The sequence below is a fragment of the Thunnus albacares genome, chromosome 18 (genome assembly GCF_914725855.1).
Source record: "Thunnus albacares chromosome 18, fThuAlb1.1, whole genome shotgun sequence".
NCBI classification, from domain to species: Eukaryota; Metazoa; Chordata; class Actinopteri; order Scombriformes; family Scombridae; genus Thunnus; species Thunnus albacares.
The window spans coordinates 11,580,256-11,597,330 of record NC_058123.1 but is presented as its reverse complement, the minus strand read 5'-3'; the positions used below and the strand labels follow the sequence as shown (position 1 = coordinate 11,597,330).

Genomic DNA, 17,075 nt, shown 5'->3' with positions numbered 1-17,075 from the left:
CACTTTCACTTAAACGTTTTACTTTTCGTCTTGAAGAAAAAGAAGATTTGCCTTCAGAACACATCAGATGGGATTAAGCACCTGTTTCAGACAGACAGCAACAAGACCTGTCAGTATCTGCTACAGCTCTGCTCTGATCAGCACAAGTTCCATCTGCAGATGAAGGCCCGCCAAAACAACCAGGAGCTGCAGGACTTAGGTAAGAAAGAAGTAAGCAGCCACATGTGCAAGTGGGTGCAGTTCACATAATATGACCTCAAACAGATGTGAATATTTGACCAGTCAGCAGTTTCATTTATACTCACTCAAAGAAAGGTTAACATGTCAAAAAAAAAAACCCTATTAATCAAAGAGAGGCAAACCTCCTGGTGATGTCAACACTAGCTACACTGTTTCTAACAGCAGCTGCATGTGTCAGCCATCCCACACACAGTCTCCAGATAAAAGCTAATGCCCACTCATTTCCCTCTCTTACAATTCCAGGTTGTTTCAGATTAAATATTACTCATTTGCTGTAAAATAACATTTTGATAATATAATCATGTTGTAATAATTACCAAATTATATCTGAAAAGGGCTCCGTCGCTTTCAGCTAGGTTTTATCCCTACACATCTACACCTATTATCTACTGTGTCTGTCAAACGTGTGCATGTGCTGCGTTCGCCTGGTTTGATGTATTTAACTTGGCTGAAAAACGGAACAACTTCATCACTCGCCAAAGTCCCACCAGATAGTTGACATAAACACACAACTAGGTTTATAAGTTGATGTCTGCCAAGAAGACTGGCCAGACCATTAGCTATGATGATTAAGATGGATATCTCAGGAACATAAAGAGATTTGCTTACGAGTGCAAAGGATAGCAACTGCCTTTCCGTCTAGACAATAATTACTCCAGACTGCTGTTGGGTGTTAATGACACAGATCATCACTTTGGTGTAGTTTCTTGGAATTTCCCTGCCCTATTTTTTTCAATTTTGTCTTCTACTTCTCCTTTTATAATTGAATAAAAAAAAACAAATGACATTATTAATTAAAATTAACTGCTATTTTCTGTTTTGCATGTTCTTCCTGGTAATCAGAGAACTGCCCCCTGAGCAGTCTGCAGTATTCCCTTGACCCTCGGAGCGGAGACGCAGTGGGGAGGACAGTGAGCTCAGGAAGCCTGGCCCCCACCTTATCGACACGCTCCAACCCAGACCACCTGAAGAGGATCTCCTACTCGGAGGTGGCCCTCAATAAGGCACCGTCCGGCCCGCTATTAGTCCAAGACGAGCTTCACTTTCCGGGTTTCAATCCGGCGGCCTCCACGGTCCACTCCAATCCCCGGATAATGAGCTGCTCCCACCACAACCTCGTACAGATGCCGGACTCTCCGGGGCACCGTGCGGCAGAGTCGTATCGCGGACAGTCACACAGCGGACTGAGTCAGGCGCAACCCAACCAAGTGGCCTCTCACTTCCAGCAACACCAGCGAGCCAGCTCAGACACAGACTCCCTCTCACACCAACAGGACAAGTGAGTTGGTTAAGAGACAGAGAACTTTCACATTAATATGTGCGAGAGTTCTGAATTCAACTATTGTGGGTTTTGTAAATTATAAATGTAGACTTCTTTCTCCGTCACATTTAATTTCCATCCTATTCATCAAATTATGCAGACGCTGGAATATGTTCATGCATTTTACTTAATTCTTCAATATCTTATTTCAAGCTGGGCAATCGGATCATATGCTTATTTGTCAAGTCTTCAGTGTCTCCAAGCGCGCTGTAGGACAGACTTAGGTTACTAATCAGAGACTTGTTGCTGGGACTATAGCTTTGCTTAACACTACAGGGACATGGAGAACTCTACCTCCAGCCTCTAATTAACCCTCTGGGGGGCTGTGTTTTCATGAAATTGCCTACCAGTGTGTGTTTTTTATTTTAATTAGTAACAAACCTGTTTTAGGCCCAGTTGCTCCCTCTCGTGTCAGCTTTACAAATGACCCGAATCTAATTAAGAATGAAAGTGGAAAAGTTTTTAATGTAGAGAGACCACTTTTTTTTTTTTTACACATTTACATCTCCTCTTCGCTCCTCTGCCCCCCGTTCAATGAGGAGAGTTGCTTCCTCAGGCTAAACCATCTTCTCCTGCTCTCTCACCTACTCAGATCATTCGGCTCGGTGTCCCACAGCAGCCCAGCCTGGAGCCGCAGTAGGTCCAAAAAAGAATCAGACTCGTCCTCCATAGAGGATACTGGCCCAGCATACGTAGTAGGTAAGGATGCTGACCTGTGTAGGATGATCCTGTTCACTGGTGAAGCAGCGAACACACCAGTGGTGCAGAGTTTCCATCTGAAACATGAATCTGTGCTTATATAAATCTATGTAATCATAATTCTGGTACTCAAAGGCTAGGCAGTGACACATCATATTACAGCAGTAGTTAATTGAATAGTTCTGTGCAGCTCCATCTATTTTGCTGACCTAGTTGCAGAGTTACTGAATGGGGAACATTAAATTTAGGTGTTATCCTAAAAATGACTTTTTTTGAAAGTGCAAGCATGAAAATCCCTCTGCACATGTCTTTTAACTATAGTCATATCGTTTTGCTTGGATGCTCATTATCTAATTTGGAAACCAGAAAAAAAATCAGACCATTTTAATCTAGTTTTCCCTCAGAGACCAGATAAGATTTTTGTTGTTGTTGTTATTTCTGCTCCTGTTTTTCATAGTTTAGCTGTTCCAGCATAAAGGCTTGACTTGACATGCACAATAGATATGAATCAACTTTTTCCTACCCTGCATTGACTCACAGGAGAAAAAAAAAGTGGGACATAAAACCATCTTTTGTTGGCCTGAATTAAGCAAAGGGATATATCACTATTAACCGTAATTAATGCTCTATTTTACACCATTTATGCACTGATAATAATCCTTGGTGCTGGATATAAGTTTATTTAGTTTCCTTCACATTATGGTCATATAATGAGCATGTCAGGGGCTTCTGCATGTGTTATTAAGTGACGACGTTACATGTTTCTATATATATTTTCCTATATTATTGCTTATAAATAAGCAGACAAGCAATTTCCATTGTTCTTTATAATGCACAAAGCCAAAATACGACCTTGCTGATCTCTTATGTTCCTTTTGCAGGGGTCAGTATGCACAGCTCCTCTGGACCGCCGTCTACCCCAGCCTCCGTTAATGGTGTGTATCACATACATCTCATTTTATAACATTCTTAATCCTCCCCTTCAATCTGTTGAACTGCATATGCTGACTGTGCGGATATAAATACCCCAAAAAAAAAAGGTAGGTGTTTTGAGGTGAATTGAGTCTCTGTCCACTCAGTGCTGCCTGCCAGTGGAACTTAATTCTGGCGGCGGTCCCACCATTTTAATAGCCTCATGCTTGGCACTGAACTCATGACCTCCCCTTTCATCCTAGCTTAGTCCGTCTTTCTCAAGCCCATTAGCCAACGGTGCTAAAGTAGAGGCCCGTCATCCACACTGTAGGCCTGCCTGGGCTGATTAATAGTTACAGTGTAGATATACTAATACTCTGAATACCAAAAATTGCAATATGATATGCATCAGTCAGAAGCGACAGTTAGTATAATAAATGCCCTTTGTCTTTTTGTTGCACAGATTCACTAAAGAAAAAGCTCAATGCCTTACCTTCTCCAGAGAGAGAAATCACAACTGTAAACCTGAAGAAAGATGTGAAATATGGCCTGGGTAAGGGAGGATATTCTTTTTCCCTAAAATAACTACTCAATTTCACGCCGTGTCTGCCGCCACTTCTCAGCTGTCAGAGTTGAGAAGTATTATAAATTGCGTTTAAGGCACTTGTGTTCCCCTGATGTTTGTCTGCGGATGTGCGTGTATATATATGTCTGTGTTTAGATCTGTTTGTGCTTGTGTGTGTGTGTGTTCTCTAGGGTTCCAGGTTGTGGGGGGGGAGAACTCCGGTCGTATGGACCTCGGCACTATCATTAGCTCCATCACTCCTGGGGGTCCTGCTGACGTCAATGGTTCTCTCAAACCCGGTAGGCCCGTGTTTTGCTGCGCTCTTCCTCCTACGTTCTTCCTCCTAAATATTTTTTTTTGTTGTTTGTTTGTTGAGCGCTGTGATAATCTTTATCAGATGACCCTATTTCGGTTTTATGTTTTGCCAGTTTGTTGTGCACCATTTGTGATAGTCGTAATGTTGATGCAGGTGATCGCTTGATCTCTGTGAATGACGTAAACCTGGAAGGGCTCTCTCATGCCACCACCGTCGACATCCTCCAAAACGCTCCCGATGACATTACTCTGGTGGTGTCACAGCCCAAAGAGAGGCTCTACAAAGGTAAAAGCAGGGATATGAGTGTCATTTTTTTGTTGCTATGTGTAAAATTCACATCTTTTTGTTTTTATTCCAAAGACTAATATCACTGTCTTTGTTTTTTTTTGTTTGGCAGAATCTTCAGCAGGCTACGTCCCCTACCAGGCCAAGCCTTCACTGAAGGCGCTTAACTCTGGCCAGAGACGAGAACTAGACTTTGATACCTCTTCAGAGGAGCATGTAGGAACAGGAAGCCCCAGCCCTCCTCTCCACAGCACTGGCACACCATCATCCGCCTCCTCCCCAGTCCACCAGAACACCAGCCTCAGTTCTCAGGACTCCAGGACAAGCAGTGTTGCAAGAATAAGCCAACCCCCCGCTAACGGAGTTCAGCAGTGCCTCGAGAGAGCTACGGCCACCAACACAGCTGCGTCCGTTGCCCAACATCATAGACCAGAACCTAACGTGGGTTTGGATCCAACGCCGCCGGCTTTGCCACCCAAAACGAGGAAAGCTAAACAAGTCTCAGAGGCTCCCAAAGTTTCTGAGCATTCTGACTGGGGTGATTCAGACATGGATGAGGAGACTTATTCCAGTAGTCAAGAGAAACTCAAGGTCAAAAAGGTGCGGCCTTTGTGTTTATGAATTCATTGTTGTTAAATGGATCCTTTGCTTTGACACATCACCATACACCATAGTTGTTGACTCACCACATCTATGACTCACAAAACACACAAAAGTAATTTGTGGTACAGAAAAGAATATAAAATCAGTTTATGTTTATGAGAATGGTTCTTCCATAAACAAGCATTACAAATGACCAGCCAGATGCTTGGCACAACTAACTGCCTGTTGTATATAACCTTTTGCCTGTCATTGCATTTACAGAGTCAATGCAAGATAGTTTGCCAACTGTACATTGCATGTCTTCTGCTCATTTTCCTCTCAGCCGTACCCAGTTCAGCCTCGTCACTCTCCCTTTTTTTTCTTTCTGCATGTTCCAGCCTGTGATAATTCACCTTAATCCCCTGTTCTCTGTTTGCAGGAGTACATCATGGAAAATTTAAATGGTAATGCCCCAGGGGTCAATAGTCTCCGTCCAGGAGAACTATTTGACGTTGAGCTGTCCAAAAAAGACAGCAGCCTGGGCATAAGTGTCACGGTACTGTTCGGCAAGGTTTTCACCCTCTCTTTGTTTTGCCCCCTTTCCCCCCCCTCCCCCCTCATCTCGTCACTGTTGTCCGTTTGTGTTTATATGTTGCTTGGTGTGGTTTGCTTTCCTAACGCTGTATGTTGTCAAATCTGGAAGCTTTTGTGGGATAATTCACCACCTCGCTCTCTTTGCATGCTACATTTATTTAATATTAATCAATAAGGCTTTTTTTTTAATGTAATGTCATACAGTAGGTGCAATTTTAGTGTCTTCAAACTAAGGACCATAAACACTTTAAACAGAACTCATGAATAACCTTTCGATTGGCCACCTATATATTGGTTATTGACTAATATCATTTCTCTCTCAGGGATTTTCAACACCTTCTTAATTGGCATGGGTTCATTTACTCTTTAGGCACAATTAACACTTAATACAAAATCACTTGACTGTGTGTCTTCAAGTTCAGCAATATGTATATTAAAATAACCATTAAAGTTGTATTAATACTAAACCAAACATCAGGACTCATCATAACCAATATGGCACTAAATATAAAGTCACATCATCTCTGATCATTTAGATTTAACCTCAGTTATTTTGTCAATAACATCACAGTGGAGGATTTTTCAATTTACAACTAAATCATGACTAATGATGACTATGACATGACAATAATAAATGCTTTATTCCTTTTACTGTTGCATTAGGAATAATCTAATAAATAACAAAAGAGGACTTTAATATGAAAGACATTACAACATTATTTGTTGTCAATATGACGTAAAAGGATCATTATGGAGAACAGAATCTGGGCCGTGCTTTCCTGGAAAAGAGAGTGTTTCATTACAAAGTCAGTCTCACTCATTTTTCAGCCATGTTTTGAGGCATCGAGTCACTTCTGATAATAATCTCACAACACTCGAACACCAGATACACGCTCACATCAACAGGTGGAATAGTCAGAGTGAGAGGGAGACAAGGACGGATATTCACTGCTGAAAACCTAAATACATGCAAATCCTTCCTGCTGAAATGGGTTTCAACACTCACATAACAGCTGATGACATTTTTAAAGCAACAGTGAACAATAGCAGTACACTTTTGGGTGTGCCAGAAATGGCAACACCGACTCTAAAGCGAAATCTGAGCCAGTTATTTCGTAAACTTCAACTTCTGGATCTCCCAAACCTGATTCTCCTTGTTCTAATTCTAGTCAAAGGTGATTGACAGGACATTATTTAGTAAGTGTGATACATGTCACCATACTGCAATATTAACTTATAGGAAAGTTTGGCCTTGATTGTTTTTTGGCTTTTAAATACCTACATATCAAAATTATATTCTACATTGATTATTTCTAAGTTTACAGTATGAATAAAGCATTTATCATTAAGCAGTTCATTTGAAATGAAAAAAAAAAAAAAACCCTCCACACCTACCATCAACACCCATACACCGTTTTCTCTTTGGCTAATTATACTAAGAGATGTGTTTTATTTCCAAGGGGGGAGTCAACACAACCGTTCGACATGGAGGCGTCTACGTCAAAGCCATCATACCAAAAGGTGCTGCTGAGCTAGATGGAAGGATACAGAAAGGTAATAGTCTAAACACTGATGTTACAAGTAATGATGAATTTCAAATTAATTAATATAGATTAATATAGATATTGTTTTAATATTTTAACCACTCTCTCTCCGTCCTATGCTCAGGGGATCGTGTGGTGGCCGTCAATGGAAAGAGTCTGGAGGGCGCCACTCATCAGCAAGCAGTAGAGGTTCTCAGAGACACCGGGCAGGTGAGAGACGACATTTACCACGAGCACCCTGCTGACAAGCTATTTAATTGCTTTCCAGCTGGCCAGTAACACTAAGTGTTATCACATCCCTCCTTCAGACAGTGCACTTGTTGCTGGAGAAAGGTCATCCGCCCGCAGACAGTGTCCATGCTCCTCTCACACCTCAGTGCACTCCGCCGTGTGCTGACAGTGACCAAGACCAGACCAAGAACAAAGAGAAGCCACTCGAGGTCAAAGACAAACCAGAGTACAGCTTTCTAACACAAGGTGAGGCAACAAATAAGAAATCCAGAGCAGTGTGATTTAAACTTTTTGGAGTTTGTTAAGTAACCAAAACTTAAAGGCAACTCATTATTAGTACACCTCAATAGGCATCTGTTTTCAGCTTAGGGTATTTTTTTATTTTAGTTGAAAACACCTCTTTCCCTAGATTACATCTAGTGCGTATAAACGTTTAGAGTCCACAAGGATGTTAATGAAGGTAGGCAGGAAAACACTGATTATTTAGGGCATATAATTCTTAATAGTGTTACACTAAACCCCTGTGTTCTCTCTAAACAAAGTAACTTGCTGTTGGTAATTTCATTTGAAAGCAAACAAGCATGTGTGTACAACCCATTAGCTGCACACCGCTGCTAATTTAGAGCTCAGTAGCTGGCCTGGATGTAGAAAACCCTTGTACTGCTTTCCTAGAACTTGTTTGTTTTGTCTAACTGCTCATTGATGAGAAGCTACAGCTCCTCACAGTTATTCCAGTTTATAGTATAAGCAATATCTGTGATTGACTACGTTACATTTTCTTTTGTGAATAGTGTAGATGTGTCATTTTATGTCAAATTATTTCTGAATTTGCATTTAATTAAGTGAGGGGTTGCCTCCAATTGTTTACATTACTTTATATTTATTACCGCAGAGAGAAATCACTTTTTTCTGGAACAACACACACGGTTGAATCCAGTTCCAGTAATGGTGGTTTAAAGGCGCATCCCTATTTCTCCAGAAAGGATGATGCATTCATCCTCTTTGTATGTTGCATGGATTCGTCAGTAACTCTTTGCAGAGAGCGTACAACTCTAAGTTTGCATGAACACTAGAATTAGATTAGTGTGAATAACCAGACTACCAGACTGATGTAATAGACTGAGAGAAGCATTTACATGGTACAATAACTTGATTTTCTCAGTCACCCAAGTGATTTGTTTCCTAATTGGGTTTGTGTCTGGAAGGATATGTGAAGCCTTCAGGAAAACAGTGGCACCATGTCAATGTGTTCAGAGGTGTTATTGAGTTTCAGTGACTCACTCCTTCTTTGGAAGATGATATACTAGTTATTTCTCCTATTCTGACATCAAATTTTGAGCTCAAACAGGTGCTGATCTGCCCCCTAAGGAACAGCATCTCTGTATAGTTACGGTTGTAGTAGTTTGTAGCAAATCCTTCCGTCCAATTATCCAGTCATCCACTTTCTATATTCGGTTATTCTACGCAGGGTCTCACAGGAGGCTTGAGCCTATCCCCCCAGCATATATCGGGTGAAAGGCAGGGTATACCCACAATAGGTGTATCACAGGGCTAACACATCTACACAGATTCACGTTCCTACATCACAAACCGGTGAACAAACTAAAGAGCGTCCAGTTCACCGTACCTGCATGTGTTTGTCCCCACAGATAACGTGTTTGAGGTGTGCCTACTGAAGAACACATCAGGGCTGGGCTTCAGTTTCAGTCGAGAGGAGAACATCCCTGACGAGCCCCCAGGATCCAGCATGGTGCGGGTTAAAAAACTATTTCCAGGCCAACCAGCGGCAGAGAGCGGTCGCATCAATGTGGGCGACGTCATCCTGCGGGTCAATCAAACCCCCCTCAAAGGACTCTCGCAACACGTACGAAAAAGATATATCTCCTCCTGCTCCACCATGGCGTGATAGAAATGATAATCAAGGTTAGATCAGAATGTTGTTGGATACCATTATTTATGTGTGTTGTCCCATATGCGCACATAGGAGGTGATATCAGCCTTGCGAGGAACAGGACAGGAGGTGACTTTGCTCCTCTGTAGACCAGAACATGGCATTCTTCCCGAGTTGGACACTTCAGCTTTGGTGGGAATCTCTAATAATTATTCTCTTATTTGCAAAATCAGCAAATAATACACTTTGAGGAATTTTCAAGAACCATTTATAATTTTTTTTTCCCCCCTCCCAGACACCCATGCCATCACCCAGAAAGGAGCCAGTGACCCAGGCAGAGCCCAGCCTGAGCTTAGGCAGGACGACCTCTCCTCTAGGCACAAAAGGCAAATGGAGTCAGGGCCCTGTGGAGGAGGCCCTGGAGAGGCTGCTGCTCAAAACCCCCGGCCGACACAACAGCTACAGCGACAGCACTGATGGGGACGAGGAGGTGGAGGAAGCCTTCAGCCCGAGCTCCCTGGAGCACAGCAGACAGACCTGGGAGCGGAGCGTCTACCAGACCCCCAGTAGCAACCTGGGACTGGGACGCTATGACAGCACCGGTCAGCTGGACGACACCATCAACTCAGCGTTCTACTCCCCAAACCTGTCAATGACAAGATCAGACCTCAGCAAGAGGTAACTGATCAGTGTTAAAATAACGGTCATATCTGTCTTACTTATATTTTCTGACATATCTGATATATGATGATGTCTTTTTGAATGTTTGGGCAGGTGTCCTTCATCCCCCGTGAATCTGGAATCATCCCCCCTGCCTATGGTGTCCTCCCACACTGCCCCGAGCCCAGACCCCCTTCCTCCTCCTCTGCCTCTGCCCTTAAACCTCACCATGTCTGGCAATGGACAAGATATGGAGGAACTTGTTCCGGTAAGCACTGAGGAAGCTCTCAGGGTAATCTAATCCAGTGATCTAAAAGTTCCCATGTTTTGAATTAAGAAGGAATACCACTACCAATAGTAATTCCTGTAACTGAGATTCCTCTCTTTTGTTAGGAAGTAGAGCTAAAGGTCTCCTTGCTGAAGTCTGAAAAAGGCAGCCTGGGCTTCACCCTCACCAAAGGTAATGATCATGGATGCTACATCCATGACATTGTCCAGGATCCAGCCAAAGGAGACGGAAGGCTCAGGCCCGGGGACCGAATGATCATGGTGCGAATTCATCCCTAATCTCTTATTCTAGTCACAGCCTGAGTTGTTGGTGTATTCATTCTACCCAAAGAGAGATTGTGTCAAGCTCAGTTTCAAAGTGTATATCTTCTATCTCCAGGTGAACAACACAGATGTGACCAATATGGGCCACACCGAGGTAGTCAATCTTGTGCGAGCGGCCCCTCGGATGGTTGACTTGGTCGTAGGGAGGGTCCTGGAGGCTCCGAAACCCCCCATAGAAGCCCACCTGCTGCCTGACATCTCTTTCAAGGGCAGCCAAGAGCCACTGGGTAAGAAACAGCCCTCAGTAATGAAGTAAAAATCCCTGACATGCCTGAAATTCAGGCACTGTATATTCACTCTTCATCCGCCTTGCAATCCCTCCCAGATGTTGCACCAGTACTTCAAGTCAAATATAAAGTTTTATTCTGTCTTCAATCCCCAGGGTTGTTACTGGATGGTGGTTGTGACAGCATGTATGGGGTCTTATTTGTGAAAGACATCTTGCCAGGATCACTTGCCTCTGAGGAAGGCAGTCTGAGACCACTTGACCTAATCCACTACATCAGTGGCGCTCCCACCCAGGAGCTCACCCTCAGTGAGAACACCAGACTCCTGGAGCTCTCCCTGGACGACCTGACTCTCAAGGCCACGAGGTAGTCTGCGCTAACAAAGAGCGACATGTGTAGCCTAAGCTGACTCAGTGTTGGACAGTGTTGGTTTGACATATGTATAATAATTTCAATAACTTTATTTTTCTTCTTTTTTTCTCTGGCTCAAAGGGATGGAAAGCCTGTTTTCCCTGGGCAGAAAAGTGTCTCTTTTCTCAACAACAACATAAGCCCCAAGGTTTCATCCAGCATCAATGGTATGTTTTAGATCTTAGGGGTGCCACTCATGAGTTTTTTTTTTATTATACCCACTATGTTGCTAATTATTGTCTTGACACTGTTGCACCGCCTAACAAGTATGGTGCCATTTGTTTTCTGTTTAAGGCTTTCTTAAAGGAGATGATCCAAGAGGTACAGAGTGTCTTGCAGCACTTTGTCCTATAGAGGTAAGTTAACAAATAAATATTATTTTCATGCTCTAGATTCCTTGTTGTGCTCTATAATCCAAGGTGACCCCTCATGAAAACTTGTTCCACCATTGCATTTATTCCAATTTCTGCATTGAAATTCCAAGCAAACACATCTCTACATGAGTATTCTTGTAGCAATGATATTGTGATCACCGTCATCAGCTCATGTCTGATTAGCATTTAGCTCGGCTTCGAATCAAGAATTGATTACACATTTGTTTGTTGAATATGCAGGAGGAGATCATAAAGCTGGATCTGGAGAAGCCGCAGTCAGGAGGTCTGGGTTTCTCGGTGATCGGAGGGGAGAGGGGCATCTTTGTCAAGTCTATAACGCCAGGAGGAATAGCAGAGTCCACAGGCAAGCTGCAAGTGGGAGACAGGCTGCTGAAAGTGAGTGATGTTTGACATTTTGGTCAAAATTTGTGATCATCATAATATATGTACTCCGTTATTCTTCCATGTAAAAGTAGAAAACTGTTTTTCTTTTTTTGGAACAATTGATGAAGTCCATTTTCAGATTATTTATCACCAGAACAATTACTGATATCATGTAGTTCACTGCAACTCAACCTGCTCCATCAGTAGAGGACTGAATACTCTATAGATATAACCTGTGATACAAGCTGTACACAGCAATCATGACTCACTGGCTTTTTCTTACAGGTGAATGAAGAACTAATGACGGGCGTGTCCCACACCAAAGCTGTCACCACCATCCGTAAAGCTAAAGGCCTGGTACATCTTATAGTGTCCAGACCACCGGACCAGAACCCCAACACGTACCTGGCCTATCTGCCCATCAACTCTGACAAGTGTAACGGAAACACAGGTACAAGCTTTAATAGCATTTATATGTATGTTTTGTCTGATAATTGCTTTTTTAAAAAATGATTTGTAAAGACTTACCTTTGTTTTATTTGATATAAAATGTGACTCGTAATATTAATACATGTCATTCACACAACCTACTCTATTTCCAGATCTGAGTGAGGACAGTGGAGTGAAGACTAAGCTGTGTAGCCCCCATGATGAGCTGAAATCTAGCGGCTTCCCTGTCATACCACCAATAGGTATAACATAAAGGCTAGAAAATGTATTGAAAATCTTGTTAGTATGTCAAAGAACTATCATGAATGTGGTGGAATTTTACTGACAAAATGACTTAATTTGTTAATTGTGAACCATGTTTCACAGACTATGAAGACGGCCCACTAGAGCAGCAAAGAGAGACGGAGCAGAGCGCAGAGCTCTCAGAGGACACAGACTGCGATGGCTCTTCTTTACCTGAAGATTCCCCCGAGGTACAAATCAAACCTGCTGCACCTGATGAAACACTGAAACTATATGCTGGTTATACCTGACTCTTTTTTTTTTGTTGTTTTGTTTAATTTTGTTATGATTCCTTCATAATCAGAGTTCCAGGAAAGTGGAATGGCAAGAAGAGAGTGTGGATGATCCAAGAAATGAAAAGTAAGATTTTTTCTTTTGGAATATACACCTGTCACAAATAGGATATATTCACATCTGTTCACTGTTAAATTTTGAATCAACAGTTATCTGCAAATGAGTGCTGGACAGCCAGAGGAAGATGAAATCACATGGGGAAGTGACGAACTGCCTATCGAAAACATGAACTCCAAATCAAGAGATGGTAAGATGAAATTTCTCCGACGTTAGATTTGAAATCGGACTGTAAATATGTTAAAATTATATGTGATAGAGGAGCTTTCAACATGTGTGCGAAAGAGATTTAGATTCAGACATTTAATGAGTTATTGTGAGGATGGAGTCTAAACAAAGTGGAAGTTATAGGTCACAGTCTATTTCCTTCTCAGTCAAGCAATCAAATGTCATTTGTATAGCACATTTCATACAAGTTAGTGCAATTCAAAGTGCTTTACAGGTGAATGACAAGTTAATAATAATAAGACAAATATATACAGTCTCAGATTATACAGAATTAATTCACTGACTAAAGGTTTTTGGCTTGACTTGACTTAATGTTTGTAATCCTGCTCAAACTGTCTCGTTCCTTCGTTCTGTTTTCCCTCAGACGGGCCAATCATCACAGAGGACGAGCTGACGTCTTTGCCCCTCGTCAAGGTGGTCCCTGACGGCCAGTACACGGGACCGAAGCTTAACACCGTGGTCCGCATGATGAGGGGGCTTCTGGAGCAGAAAGTCCCTCTGCAGGAGTTCGAAGTAAGAATCTCTCATCTCAGGCCACTTGTAAATGTTGAATGCCAGTGAATTCATTCGATTTAACATCTGTTTTCCTCCTTGGCAGAATCTACAAAATCTGCAGCCGCTGGATGACTGTTTAATAGGTCAGACAAAGGAGAACAAGAAGAAGAACCGCTACAAGAATATTGTTCCCTGTAAGAAAAGTTACAAACGTCTTGGCCCATGTTTCTATCACAAAAGAAAACCGAAGAGATGCTTTACCACTCCAAATTACTACATCTTATTGTGATCTAAATTTAGAGCTGATATGATTAGTCAGTTAGTCCATTGTAAGAAAAATAATTGGTTAATTGCATCAGTGATTTTTTTTTTCAAGTAAAAATGAACTGAATATCTTTGGGTTTTGGACTGTTGGTCAAACAAAACAAGATATTTGAAGATGTTATTTTGGGCATTGGGAAATAAACAAAACGATTGATCAAAAAAATAATCATAATTAATTAATCGCTAATGAAAATAATCATTAGTTACACACATACCTAAATTGTTACATATGATTTGAAACAGCCTCTGTATGCACATACCTTTTCTAGTCGACACAACTCGAGTGGTGCTCGGCAAAGACGGGGGCTACATCAACGCCAACTTCATCAAGATGCCAGTGAAGGATGAGAACTTCATGTACATCGCCTGTCAGGGACCCTTACCCACCACTCTGGGTGACTTCTGGCAAATGGTCTGGGAGCAGAAGTCTAATGTGATCGCCATGATGACCCAGGAAGTAGAGGGAGGCAAAGTGAAATGTCAACGGTACTGGCCAGACACACCGAAGACGGCGGAGATGGTGGACGACAGGTTACAGATAACGCTGATTAAAGACCAATATCTGGACAACTTTGTCATCCGACTCATCGAGGTCAAAGACATCCAGGTGAATCTCAATAAAGATTACTCATTTTGTAATGATATGTAAAAGTTTTACACACCTTATAATGGGGCACATTAACATCAGAATTTCCTCATCTTCAGACCAATGAAATCCAGCGTGTAACTCATCTGAATTACACGGGATGGCCCGACCACGGAACGCCCACACAACCAGAGCAGCTGCTCACATTCATTTCCTATATGAGGCACGTTCATCGATCAGGACCTATAATCACACACTGCAGCGCAGGCATCGGTCGTTCAGGAACCCTCATTTGTATAGACGTGGTTCTGGGTCTCATCAGTAAAGACGCTGATGTAAGTATGACACTCTTTATCTTATATATTGTTCACATGAAGGCCTCTGTTATTAAATTGGCTGAATCATAAGATTTTTGTTGAGAATGATCATGCTCTAATACCCTTTTTTTTTTTGTAGTTTGATATTTCAGATGTCGTAAGAAACATGAGACTTCAGAGACAGGGAATGGTCCAGACAGAGGTAATTTTTAAAGTTTGTTTTTAATATTAAAGGATAGATTCACAATTTTTCAAGTCTGTCTTAAAACAACAATCAGCTTCCCAAACGAACAGTGACACATTCTCCTCTTTGTAATCATTCCTCCTGCTCATACTGACCATTAGAAGATCCCCTAAAAATGTACTTACAATATAAGTGATGGGGAACTCCATTTTGAACAAAAATGTATTTAAAAGTTTATTTGAAGATAATATGAAGATTCTGAGTTAGTCAAATAAAATGGATATCTGTAGTAGAAAACTCTCTCTTTGTGTCTGGATGGACAGTTTTTTCTCTGCTCAGCTGCAGTAGAAGGATCATAACAAAAAGGGAATTTGGTGGCTAACTTTGAAAGATATCCACCTGATCTGACTAATTTGGACGCTCACATTAGATTTAAAAAGCTAATTTATGCACGGAAGAAGGGCTGCAGACTTTGTTCCCCATCATGTACATTGAGAGTGCATTATGAAGAGATCTCTTAATGGTCAGTGGGCACCTGACTATTGTGAAAAAGATATGAAGAACTGTGAATCCATCCTGTAAGTAACTTATATCTGAACAGCTTAAACAAAGCATCCCTTTGGCTCACATGTTTTTTAACACATTTTCCTTTTTCTTTTTTCTTCTTTCTTTTACAGGACCAATATATTTTCTGCTATCAAGTGATCCTCTATGTCCTCAGATGCCTTCAAGCAGAGGAGAACATCTCGGGATAGTAGAAACCACATATCGCTGTCATGTAGAGGCTGGATGACTGTTTCAAAAGAGCAAAACAAATGGAGGAGAGTTGACACAGGCAGAAATTGCCAAATTACACTACATGTTTTTAAAATGCCTTAAAATATTCAGTTCCTTCAGAGTAAATCCTTTTAAAGAAGTCTATATTTTTATTGTTTGCTTTTTGTTCACTTTCTTTGGCTGCTACTCCCTTTCAATGCATTCATGAGAACTGCTGATTGTATTTCTTATTGTCACCTACAAGAGAACACTAATGTTTTATTTTCCAGATTCTTGGATATTCTAAAATTATTATGAAATGATCAATGACTTCATATTTTATGTGGAACAAAATTGTACTTTGTCTATTTTGAATCCTGTTTTGATGCTGGAACATGCCTCGACAGAATACTATGTCAGTATTTGCTTTGTAAATCTATTATACAGTAATTGCTCACTGCCTGAGGTAAATGATGAAATTCAAAGTGTACATATTCATCTCCTGAAAATTAAACTGGATACATTTTAAATGTAAAGGAACTTTTTTTTTTATATGAATCAAATCTTCTCCTTTGTGTTTATGAGTGATGACTAAAGATTATGAAGCAGTGGGATGCTCAAAAAGCAACAGAGAGAGAGAGAGAGAGAGAGAGAGAGAGAAAAGCATCAAATTGATGCAGCTGTTATAAGATTTGATACTGGGCTGGGAAGTGTGCCCAATGAAAAGTAGGATACTGTTAACTTGAAAATTACTACATACACACCACATAAGTTACTGCATTTAAAATATAATATAATGCATGGAATAATGAAGCCTTTAATGTTAAATCTTTTCTTCTGCATTATATTGAAAGGTGTTTGTCAACCAGACAACCACAATCTCTGGCATCAAAATTCACCAACAGTTCACAAATTGTCTCCACAAAGATTGAACATTGGATTCAATTGTATTTATTGCCTAAATATTGTGTTGGAATGCATATTGTACAGGTATTTCTGTTACTGTGTCTATCATTTAACAAAATATGACTGAATTAGTGCACACCAGCTATCTGATGAAACAATCTAATTGGCTGCAAATGTAGCAGAGAGCAGCAGGTGTGGCAGCAGATTGGCTGTTATACAAGTTTCACCACAACGTGGTGCCAAAATTCATCATCTCATCAGTGTGAAGTAGGTCTGGAAACATCATGGGTTTTTCTTTAGTTAGTTGCAGGCCTGGCTTGTTACAGAAGAAGCAGTGGTTCCCAGAGT

At 41.3% G+C, this 17,075-nt stretch overlaps 1 protein-coding gene across 5 annotated transcripts in view; it reads left to right on the top strand.

The window, feature by feature from the left end:
• The window catches only part of ptpn13 (protein tyrosine phosphatase non-receptor type 13), a 48,811-nt gene extending 32,460 nt beyond the window's left edge, over nt 1-16,351 (top strand). For 2 of the 5 annotated variants that reach the window (XM_044333198.1, XM_044333197.1), the window contains exons 17-49: nt 37-199; nt 1,084-1,519; nt 2,154-2,260; nt 3,142-3,195; nt 3,636-3,725; nt 3,929-4,036; nt 4,207-4,338; nt 4,451-4,938; nt 5,360-5,491; nt 6,975-7,068; nt 7,183-7,268; nt 7,367-7,535; nt 8,939-9,153; nt 9,274-9,372; nt 9,476-9,858; nt 9,955-10,108; nt 10,234-10,389; nt 10,508-10,679; nt 10,835-11,045; nt 11,172-11,257; nt 11,385-11,446; nt 11,705-11,860; nt 12,134-12,299; nt 12,451-12,540; nt 12,665-12,771; nt 12,885-12,940; nt 13,024-13,121; nt 13,524-13,672; nt 13,758-13,848; nt 14,248-14,585; nt 14,684-14,899; nt 15,021-15,083; nt 15,743-16,351. In XM_044333198.1, the coding sequence (XP_044189133.1) occupies nt 37-199; nt 1,084-1,519; nt 2,154-2,260; nt 3,142-3,195; nt 3,636-3,725; nt 3,929-4,036; nt 4,207-4,338; nt 4,451-4,938; nt 5,360-5,491; nt 6,975-7,068; nt 7,183-7,268; nt 7,367-7,535; nt 8,939-9,153; nt 9,274-9,372; nt 9,476-9,858; nt 9,955-10,108; nt 10,234-10,389; nt 10,508-10,679; nt 10,835-11,045; nt 11,172-11,257; nt 11,385-11,446; nt 11,705-11,860; nt 12,134-12,299; nt 12,451-12,540; nt 12,665-12,771; nt 12,885-12,940; nt 13,024-13,121; nt 13,524-13,672; nt 13,758-13,848; nt 14,248-14,585; nt 14,684-14,899; nt 15,021-15,083; nt 15,743-15,820 (5,205 nt within the window). In that variant the 3' untranslated portion in view covers nt 15,821-16,351. The remainder of the gene's footprint in view (nt 1-36; nt 200-1,083; nt 1,520-2,153; nt 2,261-3,141; nt 3,196-3,635; nt 3,726-3,928; nt 4,037-4,206; nt 4,339-4,450; nt 4,939-5,359; nt 5,492-6,974; nt 7,069-7,182; nt 7,269-7,366; nt 7,536-8,938; nt 9,154-9,273; nt 9,373-9,475; nt 9,859-9,954; nt 10,109-10,233; nt 10,390-10,507; nt 10,680-10,834; nt 11,046-11,171; nt 11,258-11,384; nt 11,447-11,704; nt 11,861-12,133; nt 12,300-12,450; nt 12,541-12,664; nt 12,772-12,884; nt 12,941-13,023; nt 13,122-13,523; nt 13,673-13,757; nt 13,849-14,247; nt 14,586-14,683; nt 14,900-15,020; nt 15,084-15,742) is intronic. The other 3 variants (XM_044333199.1, XM_044333200.1, XM_044333201.1) reach the window with 3 other exon arrangements.
• The last annotated feature ends 724 nt before the right edge of the window (nt 16,352-17,075 follow it).